This window comes from Microcebus murinus, chromosome 17 (assembly GCF_040939455.1).
Source record: "Microcebus murinus isolate Inina chromosome 17, M.murinus_Inina_mat1.0, whole genome shotgun sequence".
In the NCBI taxonomy this organism is placed as follows: domain Eukaryota; kingdom Metazoa; phylum Chordata; class Mammalia; order Primates; family Cheirogaleidae; genus Microcebus; species Microcebus murinus.
In genome coordinates, this window is record NC_134120.1 from 45,013,893 (window position 1) to 45,035,078 (window position 21,186).

General features: G+C 35.5%; 1 protein-coding gene and 1 non-coding gene across 5 annotated transcripts in view; one reads left to right on the top strand and one right to left on the bottom strand.

Annotated features, from left to right (window-relative positions):
* RBBP8 (RB binding protein 8, endonuclease) overlaps positions 1 to 21,186 on the bottom strand; it is a 125,292-nt gene that overhangs the window by 7,015 nt on the left and 97,091 nt on the right. For all 4 annotated transcript variants that reach the window (XM_075993596.1, XM_012746172.2, XM_012746171.2 and 1 more), the window contains exons 11-16: positions 19,949 to 20,840; positions 19,746 to 19,866; positions 17,444 to 17,532; positions 15,912 to 16,023; positions 12,018 to 12,161; positions 6,613 to 6,682 (exon numbers count right to left, since the gene is read on the bottom strand). In XM_075993596.1, coding sequence (XP_075849711.1) covers positions 6,613 to 6,682; positions 12,018 to 12,161; positions 15,912 to 16,023; positions 17,444 to 17,532; positions 19,746 to 19,866; positions 19,949 to 20,840 — 1,428 coding nt within the window. The remainder of the gene's footprint in view (positions 1 to 6,612; positions 6,683 to 12,017; positions 12,162 to 15,911; positions 16,024 to 17,443; positions 17,533 to 19,745; positions 19,867 to 19,948; positions 20,841 to 21,186) is intronic.
* LOC142861767 (U6 spliceosomal RNA) lies at positions 10,666 to 10,771 on the top strand. Its single transcript, XR_012912920.1, has one exon. It is a non-coding gene; the product is annotated as a U6 spliceosomal RNA (small nuclear RNA).

Consider the following 21,186-nt stretch of genomic DNA (forward strand, 5'->3'; position numbering starts at 1 on the left):
ATCCTTATCAAAATATCAATGTCATTCGTTTTTCACAGAAACAGAAAAACAATCCTAAAATTCACACGGACTACAAAATACCCCAAATAACCAAAGCAATCGTGAGCAAAAATAACAAAATTGGAGGTATCATATTATCAGACTTCAAAATATACTACTAAGCTATAGTAACCAAAGCAGCATGATATTGCATAAAAACAGATGCACAGACCAATGGGACAGAATAGAGAACCCAGAAATTAATCCATGTATCTATAGCCTACTGATTTTTTGCCAAAGATGCAAAGTACATTCACTGAGGAAAAGCCAGTCTGGTTAAGGAATGGTGCTGGGAAAACTGGATATCCATATGCAGAAGAATGAAACTAGACTCTGATCTCTTACCCTACATAAAAATCAACTCAAAATGGATCAAAGACCTACATGTAAGGCCTAAAACTATAAAACTACTAGAAGAAAACATAGGGGAAATGTTTCAGGACATTGCTCTAGGAAAAGATTGTATGAATAAGATCTCAAAAGCACAGGCAACAAAAGCACAAACAAACGGGATTCTATCAAGAGATAACTATTACTTCCTAAATCTGCCTCTGACTGGCTGAAAATAATAAATAGGTTACAAGGTAAAGTATAATACCTATTTTAAAATGTAAAGTCTACTATTAAACTCAGGAATTGGTAGTGTATGATATAAACAAGAAAAAGGATACTGCCTCTGTTTTCCAGCACTAAGAACCTAAATTCCAGGGCTAACCTACTTTGTTCAAATAACAGATTTATCTATTTATATCCATTTGCCATTTTGTCTACAAGAAACATTACCTTTTGCTGCTTCTACCCACCAGGAGTTCTTCAAACCATTAGGCATAATTATCATTTGCACTTGTCTTTATTTTTTTTTTGTTTGTTTGTTTTGTTTTGTTTTTGAGACAGAGTCTCGCTTTGTTGCCCAGGGTAGAGTGAGTGCCATGGCATCAGCCTAGCTCACAGCAACCTCAAACTCCTGGGCTCAAGCAATCCTCCTGCCTCAGCCTCCCGAGTAGCTGGGACTACAGGCATGCGCCACCATGCCCGGCTAATTTTCTTTTTCTATATATATTAGTTGGCCAATTAATTTTTCTATTTATAGTAGAGACGGGGTCTCGCTCTTGCTCAGGTTGGTTTCGAACTCCTGAACTCAAACGATCCGCCCGGCTCGGCCTCCCAGAGAGCTAGGATTACAGGCGTGAGCCACCGCGCCCGGCCTGCACTTGTCTTTAAATGAATAAGATTCTATTGTAAACCACTAGAAACCTAGAAAAGGTCAAAGCCACTGAGGTATGGATTAATATGCTATGAAGTCCTTTGGGAAGAAAAAGCAATCAAGAAGCACAAAGTTAAAAAAAAATTAATATACTTATATTCTGTGCCCTAAGAAGCACAATATAAAAAATGCAAACTTACAAAATAGGTAAATGAAGAAGTATGTAAAGGCATATACATTTTGTTTATAACAGAAACATCCCCAGAGATCTTAAACAGGCTGACTCACAAAAACAAATTTTTAAAATGACTTGCTGGTAACACATCTAGTCCTTTGCAGTACAGGGTACCTCAGAGACATTGCAGGTTCTGTTTCAGACCACTGCAAAAAGCCAATTTTGCAATAAAGAAAATCACGAATCTTTTGATTTCCTAGTGTAAATAAAAGTTACGTTTACACTATACTGTAGTCTAATAAGTGTATAATGGCATTATGTCTAAAAAGAACAATTAAAAAATACTTTATTGATAAAAAATGCTAATGATTATCTTATCCTTTCATGAGTAATCTTTTCCTGAAGGAGGGAGGGTCTAGCCTCAACATTGATGGCTACTGACTGATTAGGGTGGTGGCTGTTGAAGGCTGGGTACTTGTGACAATTTCCTAAAATAAAATAATGAAATTTGCTGCATCAACTGACCCTTCCTTTCATGAAAGGTTTCTCTGTAGCAGGCGATGCTGTTTAATAGCATTTTACTCACAGTAGAACTTCAAGATGAGAGTCAATCCTCTCACACTGTTTTATCAATCCTGCCACTGTTTTATCAATTAAATTTACATAATATTCTAAATCCTTTGTTGTCATTTCAACAAATGTTCACAGCACCTTCACCAGTAGTAGATTCCATTTCAAGAAACCACCTTCTATGCTCATCCATAAGCAGCAACTCCTCATCCATTCAAGTTTTATCATCAAATTGCAGCAATTCAGTCACAGCTTTAGGTTCTCCTTTTAGTTCCCTTGCTATTTCTACCACAACTGCAGTTATTTCCTCCACTGAAGTCTTGAACCTCTCAAAGTCATCCATGAGGGCTGGAATCAACTTCTTCTTAACTTCTGTTAATGTTGATATTTTGATGTCCTCTCATGAATCATAAATGTTCTTTTTAATGGCATCTAGAATGGTGAATACTTTCCAGAAGGTTTTCAACTTACTTTGCCCAGATGCATCGGAAGAATCACTATCTATGGCAGCTATACCCTTACAAAATGTATTTCTTAAATAAGACTTGAAAGTTGGAATTACTACTTGATCCTTGGGGTACAGAACAGATGTTGTGTTAGCAGGCATGAAAAAAAAACCCATTTATCTCTCTGTACATCTTCATTAGAGCTCTGGGGTGACCAGGTACTCTGTTGAACAGTAACACTTTGAAAGGATCTTTTTTTCTGAGCAGTAGGTCTCAACAGTAAGCTTAAAATATTTGGTAAACCACACCATAGTCCAGGTACAGTGGCTCACACCTGTAATCCTAGCACTTTGGGAGGCCCAGGTGAGAGAATTGCTTGAGATCAGGAGTTTGAGACTAGTCTGAGCCAAGAGCCAGATCTTGTCTCTACAAAAACCAAAAAAGTTATCTGGGCATGGTGGCATGTGCCTGTAGTCTCAGCTACTTGGGAGGCTGAGGCAGGAGGATCATTTGAGCTCAGGAGTTTGAGGCTGCAGTGAGCTGTGATCATGCCACTGCCCTCTAGCAGGGGCAACAAAGCAAGACCCTATCTCAGAAAACCAAAACAAAACAAAGAAAAACATGCTGTAAACAGATGTGCTGTCATCCAAGCTTTGCTGTTCCATTTATAAGCACAGGCAGAGGAGATCTAACATAATTCTTAAAGGCCCTAGGATTTTCAGAATGGTAGAAGAGCACTGCTCTCATCTTCAAGTCACCAGCTGCATTATCTCCTAGTAGGAGAGTCAGCTTGTTCTTTGAAGCCAGGCAGTGGTTTTTCCTCTCTAGCTATTAAAGTCTTAGATGGCATCTTCTTCTAATAGAAGGCTGTTCCATCTGCACTGAAGATCTGCTGTTTAGTGCAGCCATCTTCATCAATTATCTTAGCTAGACCTTCTGGATTACTTGCTGCTGCAGCTTCTACAACAGCACTCGCTTCTTCACTTTGCACCTTTATGTTACAGAGACAGCTTCTTTCCTTAAACCTCGTGAACCAACCTCTACTAGTTTCAAACTTTTCATTTGCAGCTCCCTCACAATTAAAGAGTTAGGGCCTTGATCTGGATTAGGTTTTGGAATGTTGTGGCTGCTTTGATCTCCTATCCAGACTACTAAAACTTTCTCTGTATCAGCAATACATCTGTTTCACTTTCTTATCATTCATGTGTTCAATGGAGTAGCACTTTTAATTTCCTTCAATAACTTTTCCTTTGCATTCACAACTTGGCTGCTTGGCACGAAAGGTCTAGCTTTCGGCCTATGCAGGCTTTCAACATGCCTTACTCATTAAGCTTAATCATTTCTAGCTTTTGATTTAAAGTAAGACATGTGTGACTCTGCCTTTCAACACTTAGAGGCCACTGTAGGGTTCTTAATTGGCCCAATTTCAATACTGTTGTGTCTCAGGGAATAGCCCCGAGGACAGGGAGAGAGACAAGAGAATGGTTAAGTTGGTGGAACAGCCAGAACACACAAAGCAGGGATTGATTAAATTTGCTGTCTTATGTGAGCAGCGTTTATGGTGTTTCCGTAAAACAATTACGGTAGTAACATCAAAGATCACCCATCATAAAACACAATAACAGATATAATAATGACAAAGTTTTAAATATTGTGAGAATTACCAAAAAGAGATACAGAAACACAAAGTGAGCACATGCTATTGAAAAAATGATGCTGACAGACTTGCTAGATGTAAGGGTGCCAGAAATCTTCAACTTGTAAGAAACATAGTATCTGCGGAGTGTAATAAAGCAAAGTGCAATAGAACAAAGTATGCCTGTATTTGGATCACATGCCCCTCTAGCTGGCAAGCACTTTCCTTCAAAACATGAGTTTTAATTGCTCAAAGTATATGAAGTTACAGGCCCATTTGTTGTTTCAACCCAAGAACCCTCAATTCTGATGCAATCTATGAATCTAAAAAGGGAGACCAAGAAAGGAAACATAAAAAATATTGCCATGACTATATTATGGAATCCTAAGCTTATGCAGATCACATTTTGGCCATATCCTTTCCTCTGAATCATATCTATCCATTTCTGTAGTGTGCTACAATGAAGCAGGGAATCTACTAGTAGACTGGCATCTGTAGTAGACCTTGAAGCATCACCTAAATAAGCTTACTAAGCTTCTTGTCCCCAACATAACACGATCCGTCTTACCAGGGTCTGCAAGTATGCTCAGTGGGGAAAGCAACTACATCAACTCTGTGACCTTTCTCATCCTTATACCTTTATCTATGTCCTGTTTCTATAGCAATCTAATGGTTTCAGAATAAACTACCCATATTTTAAAAAAATTTAGTGAACCTTTAATACAGAACATTTAAAATGACAGTTCTTATTCTGCAATCCTAGTTTTAGGAATCTATCCCAAAGATGTACAGGCAAAAATATGAAAAGAGAACATACAAGGCTATTCCTTGCAGCACTGTGTGTGCTAAGTAGGCATAACTGTAAACAACCCACATGTCCACTGCCAGGGAATAAACTACAGTAGAGTCACATAATGTAATACTGTGGAGCTAAAAAGAAATGAGGAATATTACTATATATAATTTAAGTGATTTTCAGGATATATAAATGAAAAAAGCAAAGTAGAGAAAGGTATATACCACATTTGACCATTTGTCTAAAGGGGGAGAATATGACTATATATGTATTCACTTTTATTTTTTAAGATAAAAAATCATAAATTTTAAATAAATATCAAATCCTGTTGGGATAAGATTTATCTGAATATACCTTGTTTGTAGCTTCTGGATCAATGGACATAGTTTATATAATTTTAAAAAGAATTAAATATGAAAAGAAAAAATTCCTAAAAAATTTAAAGCAAAATAAAACAAACCAGGGGGTACTGAGCTGGTGGTGTAACTACACAGAAAACAATTATCCCAAATGACTTTAAAATACAGTTATTTGACTGTATATTTCTAGTAGTGTGTATGGTAAGGACAAAAAGAACACACAAAAAGTCTTATGAAGCTATTTTTTATTAATCATATTAGTGGTGATATTATTGTATTATTTTGAGACTAATTATGTATGCATTATGGAATAAAGTAAATTGAAGAATTACACTGGTGGCATGAGAAGGGGGATTTTTAGTAGGTGGAAAAGTAGATATAGATATAAGACAGAGAAGATTTACGTTAACATCCTGTAGTCCTGAATTTGAGTTGGAGCTATCAGCATGCATGAGTACAGTTTATCTTAACAAACCAAAATGAAACAAAAAACCGTATTCCTAACTCTGTCCACCTAAAAGTTCTAGAAACAATGAGTAACCATAGCAATGAGCAACTCTAGGAACCATCACCCTACAGACTGTGGCCTAAACAGCATTTTTCACTAAAGGGAGCGAGGGCTCCTGGAGAAAGGGCAGATTTCAGGCCTATGGCAGAAAGTGTCTGACAGAGCCTAGAATATCTCATCATGTGAGGAGAGCAAGGAAGCTATGAAAGATGACTATGGGGTGTCCATTCAAAGAGGCTTCCTTTAGGCTAAGATGGGACAATCGGAGTATCTCTAAGGATAACTGCAATGGATTAAAACACGTCAAATATATTCAAATCCATGAGTTTAGATTAACACTTAAAAAGGGTGGTAGTGGTAAAAATTTCCATATTTGTAAAATTTGTCAATCTTATGCTTGAGTCCCTTTTTTATTATGACCATAAATTTAGTCTTTTTTTTTTTTTTTTGAGACAGAGTCTCGCTCTGTTGCCTGGGCTAGAATGCTGTGTCATCAGCCCAGCTCACAGCAACCTCAAACTCCTGGGCCCAAGCGATCCTCCTGCCTCAGCCTCCCAAGTAGCTGGGACTACAGGCATGTGCCACCATGCCCAGCTATTTTTTCCTATATATTTTTAGTTGTTTGGGTAATTTCTTTGTATTTTTAGTAGAGACAGGGGTCTCACCCTTGCTCAGGCTGGTTTCGAACTCCTGAGCTCAAACGATCCTCCCGCCTTGGCCTCCCGGTGCTAGGATTACAGGTGTGAGCTACTGCGCCTGGCCTAAAGTTAGTAATTATATTTTAATCAAAGTAGCAATTTGATAGCTTGGAGATACTCGGAAAAAGATAGCTCTGTGTACTTCTAATCACACTGCTGGTATTAATCAAGACTAACGTACCTTTCATCATCTTTAAAATACGGCTCCACAAATGCTTTCTGCTTGACTTTATCTTGTTTATCACCATGAGCTGTAAACAAAACAAGCACATCATAAACTGAATGTAGAACTTAAGGGCAACTCTTTTAAATTTTCTGTAACTATTTTTTTCCTTTCTTTTTCATCTGCACAATAAGGAGGGTGCTGATTGCCTTACTTCAAAATTACTAGACAGCTAAAAATCTTACCTCTGAAAGTATTTTAGAGTTTAAAAGAACTATTCAGATGCTCATTATTATTATTATTTGGCAAGAAACAACAACAAAAGACAGCTTTTAATATATTTCACTTATTAATCCTATTGATTAATTGATTAAAACATTTTTGCTTTTATTATTTTTAATTTCTACATAATTATTCATCTTCATTGGGTAGAGTGTGATATTTTAATACCTATACACAATGTGTAATGATCAAATCAGGCTAATTAGTAGATCCATCACCTCAAATATTTATCATCTGCGTTGGGAACATTCAAAATCCAGTCTTACAGCTATTTGAAAACATACAAAAACTGTTGTTAATTACTGTCACCCTGTAGTGCTATAGAACACAAGAACTTATTCCTCCTATCTAGTCATACTTTTGTACCCATTAACTAACCTATGGCTATCTTCTTCTTCCCCTCTCCCCTTCCTCAGCTCTGGTAACCACTATTCTACTCTCTACATCTATGGGATCAGCTTTTTAAGCTTCCACATAGGAGTGAGAACATTCAATATTTACCACCTTTCCATGCCTGGTTTATTTCATTAATATAATGCTCTCCAAGCTCATCTATGTTGCCGCTAATGACAGAATTTCATTCTTTTTTATGGCTAACAAGTATTCCACTGTATACATATACTATATATCTTTATCCATTCATTTGTGAATAATGCTAAAAAAATACAAGTTCAGATTTTTTTCTTTCAATATTTAAGTCTACAGCAAAAATTTTTTTTTTTTTGAGACAGAGTCTCACTTTTGTTGCCCAGGCTAGAGTGAGTGCCGTGGCGTCAGCCTAGCTCACAGCAACCTCAAACTCCTGGGCTCAAGCGATCCTCCTGCCTCAGCCTCCCGAGTAGCTGGGACTATAGGCACACGCCACCATGCCCGGCTAATTTTTTTTTTTTTTTTGTATATATACTTTTAGTTGGTCAATTAATTTCTTTCTATTTTTAGTAGAGACAGGGTCTCGCTCAGGCTGGTTTCGAACTCCCGACCTTGAGCAATCCGCCCGCCTCGGCCTCCCAGAGTGCTAGGATTACAGGCGTGAGCCACCGCGCCCGGCCTACAGCAAAAATTTTTTAAAAATGTATTTAAGATATCTCTTTGACATACTGATCTCCTTTGGATATACACCTAGTAGTAGGATTGCTGGACTATATGGTAGTTCCATTTTTAGTTTTTTGAGGAATTTCCATATTATTTTCCATAATGGCTGTACTAATTTACATTCCCACTAATCCTGCTGATTTTTATAATGTGTCTTTAAGGTAGGTAATTAACTAGGAAATAAAAAGATTAAAGGATTTTATCAGAAAATTGGCAACAAAATCTAAGAACCACAGCTCAGAACTTGGGATCTGAATCCCAAGATATCTAGACTCAAATCCAACTACTATCATCTATTCAAAAAATCAAAATTTACTGAGCATTGTGCTAAATTCTAGACATATAAGGTAGAACAAGAGAGACCAGGTCTCCTGTCCTCAGGGAGTTTACAATACAGTGAGAAAGACAGACATTTAAGCAAGCAGACAATTAAGGCTTATCTGAGAAAGAACAAGGGAATGTAAAGAATCAGCTAGGAGAACAGGTTGGGGTAGGGAACGTGGGTGAAAGTCCTGAGGTGAGAAGGCCAGGATGGCTGAGATTTAGCAAAGAAAGGGAAGTCTTGGGGGAGATGAGGTTGGACAGGTGGTTAGGTGCCAGATCATGATGTGCCTTGAAGGCCAAGAGGAGTTTGGTGGGAAGCCACTAAAGACTTGTATTAAAAAAAAAAAAAAAAAAAAAAACTTTATCAAGGTATAATTTATAGATAAAATACACTTATTTTAAGTGTGTACTATGATGCATTTTGATAAATGTATACTTCAGTGTAATCACTACCCACATCGAGACAGAGAATGTTTCCATCACCCCTGAAAGTTTCTTTATATTCTTGTCTCACACACAAGAATGTTCTGATATCTCTTTTGCTCTTTCCCCTGCCCTACAATCATAGATTTGATTTTTATCACCATAGCTTAATTACATCTGTTTTAGGACTTCATATTGATGGAATTACATAATATGCTTTTTTATCATTTGTATTTTTCTAGCTCAACAGGTTCTGAAGATCCATCCGTCATGGGACTAGTAGTTCTCTCCTTTGTGTTGATGAGTAATATTCCATTATGTGAATATACCACTAGTTATTTATGCAACCTGTTAATGGACATTTGGGTTGTTTCCAGTTTTGAGCTATTACAAATAGTAATACATAAAAGACACATGCTATGAACATTCTTTAAACAAGTCTTTTTGTTAAAATGTTTTCATTTTTCTTGGGTATATACCTAGGAGTCAAATTGCTGAGCAAGGGAACAGGTATATGCTTAACTTCATGCAAAAATGACAAACCTCTATAAAGCTGTTTTTTAAAAAAAAAACTGCCAAATTGTTTTCCAAAGTCACAGTAACAAGTTTATACTCCCATTAGCAATGTACAGGAGATCCAGCTGCTCTTCACCCTTGCTAATATTAGATTTTATCAGTCTTTTTAACCTTTTCAGTGGGTGTTAAGTAGTATCTCATTCCCTGATGTCCAACAGTGTTAAACATCTTTTCATATGCTTATTAGTCATTAAATATCTTCTTTGCATTGTAGAGTTTTTAAGCAAAAAAAATATAATCCAGTTTATTAATACATTTAACATAAATCCTCTTGATGCTCTGTAGTGAGCAGACTGGAGAGGAGAAACCACTGACATATAAAACCAGTTAGGAGGTCTGCAAGAGAATAGGTAAGATCGTAGTGGTTTAGATTAGGGTGGTGGCTACAAAGATCGAGAGAAGTAGTTGTATAAAATATATTTTAGAGATAGTACTGCCAAGTTATTAGGCTGGGCATGAAGGTGACATGGAAAATGAAGTCAAATCTGACTCCCACAGTTCTATCTTTAGCAACTGGGTGTAGTTACTGAGATTTAATGAGACCCAGAGCAGCAGGGGAAGGTCACATTTGGGTAGGAAAATAAAGATTTCTAAATTGACTATATTAAGTTCAGGATGCCTGTGAGATGTCAAATAGGTAGCTGGATCCAAGTTTGGGGTTCAGAAGAGAGATGACTAGGCTGAGGATAATGAATATACAGAAAACATCTTCATGTGGCTTCTAGAATAGCACATACTCTTGTTTTCATCCTAATTCCCAGGCTGCAGCTCCTTTCTCAATTTCCTCTGCTGGTTCTTCTTTCTCTGACCTCTTAAAGTTGCCATGCTCCAGAGGTCAGAGCTTGAAATGCTTATCTTTTTCCATTTACATTCAATACCTTGGTGATTGCACTCAGTTTCATGGCTGTAAGCACCATCCACTGGCTACTGACCTTTTGCCCCCAAATTATTTCTTAATTCTGGATTTTTTGTCCAAACTCTGGACACATGCCAAATGCCTATTAAGTATTTCCACTTGAATGTCTAGTAAGTACTAACGGGTCAGAATTGAGCTTTTGATATTCTCCCCCAAACCTGTTCTTTCCTATGAGGGAAGACTGGTTAGGACTTTGTGATATGGGGGATGAGAAAATAAAATAAATGCACAATAAATCCTAAATTATATATCGGGGTGACTGAGAAAAATATAAAAGTCTGAAGGGTCACTTGGTAGGAAATAAATGGAAATTGGCTTAGACATGTTAAGCTTATGATGAAGAGACACTAAAGTATCTAGCAAATACCTAGAAATGCAAGACTGAGATTCATCACAGAAGTCAAACCTAGAGATGCAGATTTGGAGTAGTATTCAAAGGTGGTTAATAAAAGCAGTGAGTGCTTGCTTTGGCAGCACATATACTGAAACTGGAATGGTACAGAGAAGAATAGCATGGTCCTTGCCCAAGGATGACATGTAAATTTGTAAGCATTCTCTATTTTTCAGTTAGATACAAGAAATAAATTCTAATGTTCGATAGTAGATTAGGGTGACTATAGTTAGCAACAATATATATTTCAAAGTAGCTAGAAGACTTGAAATGTTACCAAAACATAGAAATGATATTATAAATACTCAAGATGATGGATATCCCCAATACCATAACTTGATCATTATACATTCTATGCATGTAAAAGCACATGTACCTCATGAATATATAAAATATTATGTACCAATAAAAGAATTTTAAAAAATAAAATAAAAGCTATGTGGGAACACAAGATGTGAGGGAGAAAGTCTTGGGGATAATCTAAGAAATAGAAGTTGCCAGAGATTATAAAAAAGGATAGAAATTAATAAGTATACTTTTGTAAAAGAATATTCTTTTTCTCTGATGTGAAACAAAAGGTGGTTCTTGGGAGGAGAAAAAGTATATTGAACAGCTGTAAATTTTTGTTGTAAGATTTACTTGACAGAGTTTTTGCCATCCACTAAGCAAGCAAACAAAGCCTCCTGTTCTGTTTCTTTGGTCAGGGTCTCATTTGCTTTCAGCTAAGGGCTATCATTTTAGAAACCTGATGGAAGCATAAGCAAAGCATATCAAGACAAACTGTGCCACAGAAGAAGGTATGTTCATTTAAACCACTATAAAACACTTTTTGCACTAGATTAAAAATTCTCACTTTAGTCACAGTAAGAAAATGAGATATGAATTATAACTAACTTCCAATCCAGATTATCTACTTAGTTTCAATTAAGTAGAATGTTTTTTTTGACTGGACTCTACATTATAAAATTAATGCTTCTAATGAAACAGATCTTAAACTGACATATACAGTTACATTAGGTATTTTGTCTGGTAAAACATTCACAGCAGAAAATGGATTTGAATTTTCTGTGAAACTCTCTTCTCTACTACAATTATTAACTTATTAATGAACAGAAGTTTCTCAACTTTTACAAATTTTATGTGTATACTATAAAGAAATTTATAGTATCAAACCAAGATTAATGTCTTAATTCTACTAAATATTTTATGGTTATGTAAGATGTTAACATAAAGGGAAATGAAAGGTATAGAAACTATTTTTGGAACTCTTTTATTAGTAAGAAATCTTAAAATTAAAAAAATAGAAATTTATACAAGAAACATGAAACTTCATCGATATACCTCATCAAGCCTCTGTTAATTATCTTGATGACTTAACTTATAACTGAGAAGCCATAATTAAAGAGAAAATAGCCTTACTGTTTGGTTTCTTTGTGGCAGCAGATAATTCTTCCTCTTCATCTGCTACCTGGGGGAAACTATCTGCCAAACAGGATTCATATTCTTCATGTGTCGTCCGATCAAACATATCTTCTAAGCTATCATTCATTTTTCTTTCTTCGTCTGTGTAAAAGAGCATTGGCTTAGGGCAACAAGCAAGCTTTTTGCTTTCTTTGTAGACCAACACGAAACTTGTAGTAACCGCCACAAAAAAATGTAATGAGGTCCTGAAAGACACTTCTCTAAAATATGGTTCTTAAAATGTGGACTACGGGCCTTATTTTGAAAAGTGTTCTTTCAGTGAATAGATGTAACGTAGGCAGTGAAGTGCTTGTAGACATGTGTAAAGGGTGATCCTAAGAAGGTTAGTTGTAAGTTGTCTTGTTAAAAGTGTTAATTCAGTGACTATAAGTAACAGACTGTAACGTACATAACGAAGTGTTCAAAGACACTTCTTTAAAACATGATTATTACAACAAGGGTTTCAGGTCTAGTTTTGAAGAATAGATGTAATGTATATAGTGAAGTGCTTATGGACAACGCACTAAAAAAAATTATTCTAAGGATGTTAGTTATAAGTTATGTTAAGAGTGTTAATTCAGTGACTGTAACTGGGTAGTAAGCTGTAATATATGTAGTGAAGTGTTTAAAGACACTTTTAAAATCATGAGTTTTACAATATGGTTTAATTCTTAGAATTTGTGCATGAGGCATGAATAAACCCCCAAGTCTGGGTCATTTCTGTGCATTTACAAAGGCTTTGTGTTATGGCTTTAATTGTCCTTTGCTCACATTAAGAGAATGTTTGTTATGGTTATTGTCGTAAAATCAAACCCCTTATGAATGTTACAATTTTTTCCTTCCTACTAACTCATGTATAATTCATACTAAACCAAAAGGAGTCTTATCACAGAAACTGTGAATAGAAAATGTCATAATAAATGATGAAAAATACTAAGTTAAAAAAGTATATAAATTGCAGACAAAATCTCTATACAATTTTGCTTGCCTGCTTATTTTTCTAATGAAGTAGCAAAAGTATTTTCTTGAATCATCATTAGCATTTGGTAGTTTAGTATTAATAGAAATAATGAATTTAATGCCATATTTGATAGGCAAAATGACAAATTCATCTTCAAAGATCTAACTACATTTCCCATTATATAATCAAATTTTTAAAAACACCAGAATTTATGAAAAAAACAGAAATAGATTCAGTTGGCTAACAAAAATGACAAAATAGGCCTGCCGAGATTACTCTATATAACACAACTAGCACCTTTCCCGATCTGCGGTGCTCTATCACACTTACCCTGCTTGTCTTTCAGGACAAGCTTACTCTGCTTATCTTATCTGCCATACCATATATCTGCTTATTTCTCATTAGAATGTAAGGTCCACAAAGTAGGTACTTTTGTTCTGTTTACTTATCTCTAGTTCCTAGAATACTTCCAGGTAGAGAATTTTTGCCTGATATTTATTGAATGGTCAAACATTTATTTTTCAAGCTGAAGGTCAAATGTGTAAATAAAATATAATTTCTATGTATGAGGGAAATGTGCTAGGCATTCCTAGCACATTTGCTAGGCATTCCCAAAGCATTTTGTATATGCTGTTAGTAAATTGTGATGTTAAGTTGCTGAATTTTTTTTTTTTTTGGGTTGGTTTGATTTCTGATTGTGAAATATCTGAAGAAGAAAGATCCCTATTGATCTGTCACAGCACCTAGTAAGTCTAAAGCAGAGTAGGGAAATAGAGAATATTTTTTGAATTAAAATATTAGCAATAATTAGGAGTTCTTATTGGTATATTCCATTTTTAAGCAATTCTAAGTGTTAAAAAGGTTTTATCTTTATGGGGCAGATTGTTTTTTTCAAATATGGCCTCAACAGCATTCTCCTATTCCATGTGCTGTTCCTACAGTGTGATGTTGACACTCATCCCATTGAGTGTCACTGAGCCAACAATGAGGGCCATGTTCACTCACTCTGAACCTACGTAGATCTTTGTAACACTATGTAACTTCTGAGATTACAGAAATGCCAGGCATTTCTGCTTTGTTCTGTTGGGGCACTGACTCTAGGAACTTAGCCTCCATGTGAAGGGGAAGCTCAAACTAGCCCATATGAAGCGATTACACGAAGAAGCCTTGGGAGCGAATAAGAAGAGAGATGCCAAGCCACCCTCTAGCTGCCCAGCCCTCTGCTGTTCCAGTTCCAGCCACCATCTGCCTACAACTGCATGAGAGACCCTGAAACAGAACTGCCCAGCTAAGTAAGCCCTTTCTGAATTGCTGACCCACAGAAACTACGAAGATAAGAAAATGATTGTTGCTATTTTAATCCTCTAAGTTATTGGGGTGATTTATTACATAGCAATAGTATACACAACACTTTCTTTAGCCAAAATTATCTCTATAACTTCCACTCATTAGTCCAAGTTCTAATTTCACCTCCACATGATACTTGCTTCAAAATAAACTTCAGAAACTATTGTTTTCTTTGAATCAACTAGATAGATTTAAAGCCAAAGTAGTCATACTTTAGTTTTTCCCTTTTCTACAAAAAATAAGAAAAACATTATTAGGGGCTGGTACCAGGAATAAAATATCTTAAAAACAAGGTATCCTCTTAAGAAGAGTTATTGAAGTGCCAGACAAACCATAAAAAGACATTAAATTACTATGAAGGTTTTTCTTTTAATAGGTACTAGCCTCTCTTCCTAGGCAGCCATCTGCTTCATTATATGGTTTGTTATTCATTATTAAAGAACAAAGAATTAAAGCAAAGACTATTACAATTTCCTCTCACTATATTGCATTTAGGGCAGCAAGAGATGAACTAATTCAAAAGAATCTGGGGCAAGACTGTTTTTTTTTTCTTTTTGGCTCTGAGCAGGCAGAGTATAGAAAATTTAGCAGGAGATAGGGAATGCAGACAGCCTGAATGTATTCTGTTTCTAATAGATGATCACCAGGAAATGCCTCTGCTCTTAGCACGTACACGTGGCAGGCTCTCAACCTTCAATACATGATGGTGGCAAATGACAACTGTTCCTAGTCTAGGATGGTCTCATGTCATGCGCCTCTACAGACAGGAATGTTGCTAAGGTAGTGCTAACTAAAAATCCTTGTGTTATTCCTTTCCACTTTTGGAAAATCAAGGTTTCAGGTGAAGAATTAACAGTTTCTCGACACCAAGGGCTGTAGACCCCTAATTTTACTAAATCCCCTTATTTGTAGAGGCAGAATATGGCAGAATAACTCAGCATATACACTATCATTTGTAATGCTAATCTGTAAATCTATATATTCTAACACATCTCAGTAGAATTCCCCTTTCTTTCCTTCTCAAACTGTTTAAGAAAAATCATAATTCTAACATAGGACTCTTAAGATTTCCTGTTACATCATTTATAAAAAATTGTCTAAGCCAGGGATCAACAAATTTTTTCATAAAGGGTCAGATGGTAAACATTTTAGGCTTGTGGGGCCCTGAGGTCTCTGCATTGGCTACTCCACTCTGCTGCTTGGTGGAGCAGAGTGGAGTAGCCAATGGAGCAAGCAGCCATAGGCATCACATAAACCAGCGAGGCTGTGCCCCAGTAAAACTTTATTTACCAAACTGGCAGTTGGCTATCCTTTGCTGACTGCGGGAAGCAATCTGAATTCTTTCTGGAATAAAATTATTTTGACTAAAATTTTTTTTCTGAAATACTGAAACTGAGCTTTCCTAAGAAGAATACAGAATTAACAGACCAGGAAAAAAACCTGGTTGATGGTTAAGAGGCTACTTGGGCTAATCAGTATAATGGTACAACTATGAACTTTACCTCACATTATTATTAAAATAAAAAAACAAAAACAAATCTTACTTGGACTTTTTTCTCCCTTCTGCTCTTGCTTCTTCATTTTTAAAAGCACAGTTTCACTAACCAACGTACAGTCCATGTCCACTGTCTCTCCTAATCTTGACTGACTGCCATCCTGAATAAATATTCAAAAAGATAAAAAAAATTTAGCAATTATTCTTTTATGGCCTTATATTTTACTTTATTAAAAATTCAGTGAAATACAGATAACATAAATTTTACAATTTTTACCTTTTTATCTTAGGAACAGATAGAGATTTAGATTTTACTGCCTATAAAACATTTTAGCTTCAATGTACAAGCATCCTCTCTCTCAAGCCTAGGAAAAGAAGGACTGATGCCAACAAAAGGGAGGATTATTTACCACTGAATTCCCTTGAGCTTTCCCTGCCTTTCTTCTCCAAGCCATCTCAGGGTAACCAACACCGAAGTACACTAAGAGTAACAATTTCAAAAGTCTCATTTCTTGATGGGTATATATCACTCTAGTAACTACGAAATACTTTATTAATATGCTACTGAGTGAAAGAGAACTCATCAAACTATATAGAACCTAAATATAAGGCAAAAAAGTATTAATGAAAAAAATACAGTATTAAAAAAATAGGCTGGAAATCCTAGCACTCTGGGAGGCCAAGGCAGGAGGATCGCTTGAGGTCATGAGTTCGAGACCAGCCTGAACAAGAGCGAGACCATCTCTACCAAAAATAGAGAAACTTAGCTGGGTGTGGTGGCCCATGCCTGCAGTCCCAGCTACTTGGGATGCTGAGGCAGGAGAATAGTTTGAGCCCAGAAGTTTGAGGTTGCAGTGAGCTATTATCAAGCCATTGTACTCTACCGGACAACAGAAGCAAGCCTCTGTCTAAGAAAAAAAAAGAAGTCATCTGGGAAAATGAATTCTTTTTTTTTGATGGTACATTATAGCTAATCCAGACATGATGGATTATTTTAATAAAAATAAAATTATTTAAAATATGTAACTAGCATTTAATATCATTTAGCACACTAATACACTAGAAAAAAAATTTTTCCTTGGGGCCATGATGTTTTATTACAAAAAGAGAATAAAAACTTCATAAACAAAATGATCCTTTCTAATTTAATGAAAAATGAAATTTACTGACTTCTATTGATTTAATCCATGTTTTTAGAATTAATTTGTCAATATTAATTGTAACAATAAGAACATCAATAAGATTTTCACAGACCAATTGCAGGGTTTTGTCCAGGTTTTGTTTTGCGAGGCCCCAGGCTCAAAACTAGTGTGAGTTAAATACAACTCATATAGCAGTTAATGTGTTAAAAAAAAATTAACATTTTTCAGCAAAGCCCTGTAAAGTCAGAAAGTATTATTACCCTTTCAAAAATAACATAAAGTTGGAAGAATAAGCATCTTTATTTCCTAGTTTCTTGAATAAATAAATGCAGATTTTAAGAGATACCTATTTATCGCAAGGTCATAGAGTGAGTCAGGTGAGGAGGCTAACAACTCACTAGAATAAGAACCAAATGGGCTTTGGTTTTACTTTACTTACCTTTGTATCTATTACAGTAATATCCATTTTATACTGAGAAAGGTCTGCGCCTGGATCTATACTCCACTGGATATTTTCAAAGGATACATCTTGGATAAGGACAAAAAATATGCAATTAAAAAATTGGTTTCAAAAATTCTCATCACTTTAAAACATTATGAGATCTACAGAACAGAATTTTTTTGCAAATCATAAGTCTGGTAAAGGACTTGGACCTAGGGTATATAAAGAACTCTCACAACTGAACAATAAAAAGACAAACATCCCAATTAAAAATGAGCAAAGGGCTGGGTGTTGTGGCTCACGCCTATAATCCTAGCACTCTGGGAGGCTAAGGCGGGAGCATCGCTCAAGTCAGGAGTTCAAAACCAGCCTGAGCAAGAGTGAGACCCAGTCTCTACTAAAAAAAAAGAAAGAAATTAATTGGGCAACTAAAAATATATAGAAAAAATTAGCCAGGCATGGTGGTGCATGCTTGTAGTCCCAGCTACTAGGGAGGCTGAGGCAGGAGGATCGTCTGAGCCCAGGAGTTTGAGGTTGCTCTGAGCTAGGCTGATGCCATGGCACTCTAGCCTGGGCAACAGAGTAAGACTCTGTCTCAAAAAAAAAAAAAAAAAAAAATTAGCAAAGGATCTACATATCCAAAGAAGATATATAAATGGCCAATAGGCACATGAAAAGATCCTCAACATCATCAGCAATCAAGCAAATGCAAACTAAAACTACAATAAGATATTACTTCACACCCACTAGGATGGCGAGAACTAAAAAGATAGATAACAAGTGTTAGTAAGGATGTGGAGAAATTGGAACCCTCATACGCCACTGGTGGGAATGTGAAATGGTGTAGTTGCTTTGGAAAATAGGCAATCCTTCAAAAGGTAAAATATAGAGTCGGGATATGGTCTAGCAATTCTATTCCCAGGTATAACACAAGGAAAAGGAAAACACACATCCACACAAAAACTTGTACACAAATGTTCATAGTAGCAGTATTCATAACAGCAAAAAGTGGAAACAAATGTCTGTTAATGGACAAATGGGTAAATAAAACATGGTATACTTATGCAACAGAACATTATTCAACAATAAAAAGCAATGCAATATTGATATATGCTACAACATAGATGAAAATTGAAAACATTATAACAGGTGAAAGAAGAAAGTCACAAAAGATCATATATTGAATGATTCCGTTTATATGAAAACTCCAGGAAAATCTATGGAAATAGAAAAGTAAATTAGTGGTGGCTATGAATGGGGAACAGTGAGGGAGAAGGAGAGTGATGAAAATGTTCCAAGGCTTAGACTACAGGGATGGTTGTACAACTGAATTGGACACTTTAAAGGGGGATTTTTATAGTATGTGATTTATATTTTAAAAAAATGTTTTTAATTTTTTTAAATTTAAAATTATAGCATTGTTTGGAAGGATCTTCAACATATGTGGATATAGTATGTGGTGGCTACATAAAGCGTGGTTATAGAACATGAAGTGGTACAATATTAACTCCAAGAAAATTGGGAAAGGTTAAGTAGGTATATTGTAATCCCTAGAGTGACTATGAAAAAAATAAAATAAAAATAAAAACAAAGAGCAAAAAAAAAAAAAAATCAGGAATGACAGTGAAAAAAAATTTTTTTATATGAAGACTAACACCCTCACGGGAAGAACTAAAGAATGTGCTTCAGGAAAAAAGAAAAATAAACTCAAAATGAAGAAATAACTTTCCAATGAAGAATAAATACTGCATATAACTACAGAGAAATGTTCAGTGGCTGAAAAAACAAAAGGATTCCTTTTAAACACAACAAAATTATGAAAAAATGTATATGCATATTAGAGCAATGTTTTCAAACAAGAAGTTTAAAAATCCATATAAATATATACATGCATATTTTTACAGATATACGTGTAAATGCAAACAAAAGGAACAGGGTTTCCATAAGGTAAAGATAATGAAAGTTCTAATTTTTATTTTTAAAAATTCTGTATAGTTTATATTCTAAAAAGCTTTTGTAAAGAAAATAAGAAATAACTACCTAAAATAAGTAAATCCACAAAATCACCTTTAAAAGTAGGTATCAAAAGATCACAATTCATTTTTTTCAAAAAGCACAGCAGGAGAAAAATCACAGGTAAAATGAAACCAATCAGAATCATCCTATAAATATAGACACATGCAGGAAGAAATAAGATTTTTTTTCCAGAACAATTCAATGTATTCAAAGAGTGTACATAATATAGTACCCAACTTAAAGTCATTAAAAAGAGAGGGAATCCTATTCATAGTGTACACACCTTGGCTGTTTTGTAGAGGCTTTGTTTTAGCAATTCTACATGGATTTAACTGAAGAACTGATGCAAGTTCACATCCTCCGTGGACTGATCTGGTTTTCGTTTTTGTTGGCTCGTGAGTACCCTAAAAGAGAAATAATCATTAATATCTAGATCAAATCACAAACAACCATTTTAATCAAAATCCTCAAACATTTAACACAAACCTTCATGTCATCCAAAAGATTCTCTGTCTCCAAACTTTCACATGGACGTAGAGGGATTTTGAAGACAGGATTTTCTTCTTTTATTTGTAATGGTGGTTTATTGTCTGGAGAAAATTTATTCAGCGGCTGGAGGATGATGCACTCCTGCAAATGGGGCTCCTCTGGGGAATCTTTGGATAACATGAAGGTCCCACCCAAGGCCTTACGGCCTGAGGTAGAACCCTTGGGAATAGGCTTCAAAGTCTCATAGAGAGTCACTTGTCTAAATCTGTTCTTAGAGGTCTCACTTCCTTGGCTTTTCTCTTGGCGCTGAATAGCTGAAAATCGATCAGACAGATCCAGAGGTTTATCCATCATGAAGTCCCCATTCATGGAAAATTGATCATCCGTTGGAAAAGGAAAAGCATTTTCTTTATCAAAAGAGGCTTGGGGGCAGCTTACTTCATGTTCACTTTCTTCCTCAGTTTTCTTCCTTTTGGTTGTTCTGCCACCCAGTGATTTCAGGGACTCCAAATGTTTACAGGCAACAGCATCTTTAATGTGATCAGTGCCACCCTGTTCACCTAGGAGTTCACTTGTATTTTTATTTATAAGTATCTGTTTATTAGAAGATGACTGGCTAATGATCTTGTTCACATCAGACTCAAGACTATGATGTGTGAAAAGGGCACTATCTTCAGATTTTGATCTAGCTTTCTCTGATCTAGAAATAGAAGTGTTGCTAAAAGAGGCTGTTTTCAGATGTTTTTTTCTCCCAATCTCTAAAAGAGAAGGGGACAAACTTGTATTCAAACCTAAACTAATTTTCACATTAGGGGTAGCTCCAAATACAGGAGATGACACCCGAGTAGTCAATTCTTGAGGAGGAGACTTTGAAGTAGAATCTGTAAATCTAAATAAATAAAGAATGATAAAACCTTTTCTTATTAAAGGGATAAGCTAAAAATTAAAACACAAGCATAATGGAAAAACCTTTGTTAATACAGAATTAATAGTAGGGTCTTATCTACCTATTAAAGGTAGATGATTAACCAAAACTTAAGACAGGGTGTAGCTGTTGGCTTTTCTTCATTCGAATGACACAAAGCAGAGGAAAATGATACAGGAAATATGTCTCAATACCATAATGTTCCTATTTATAAAATTTTTCCCAAGTAATTTAGGTAACTTTATAAGAAAATCATATTTTAAAAAATTCCACTGAGAACATAAATTCTTTTGTTATAAAATCTTGTCAT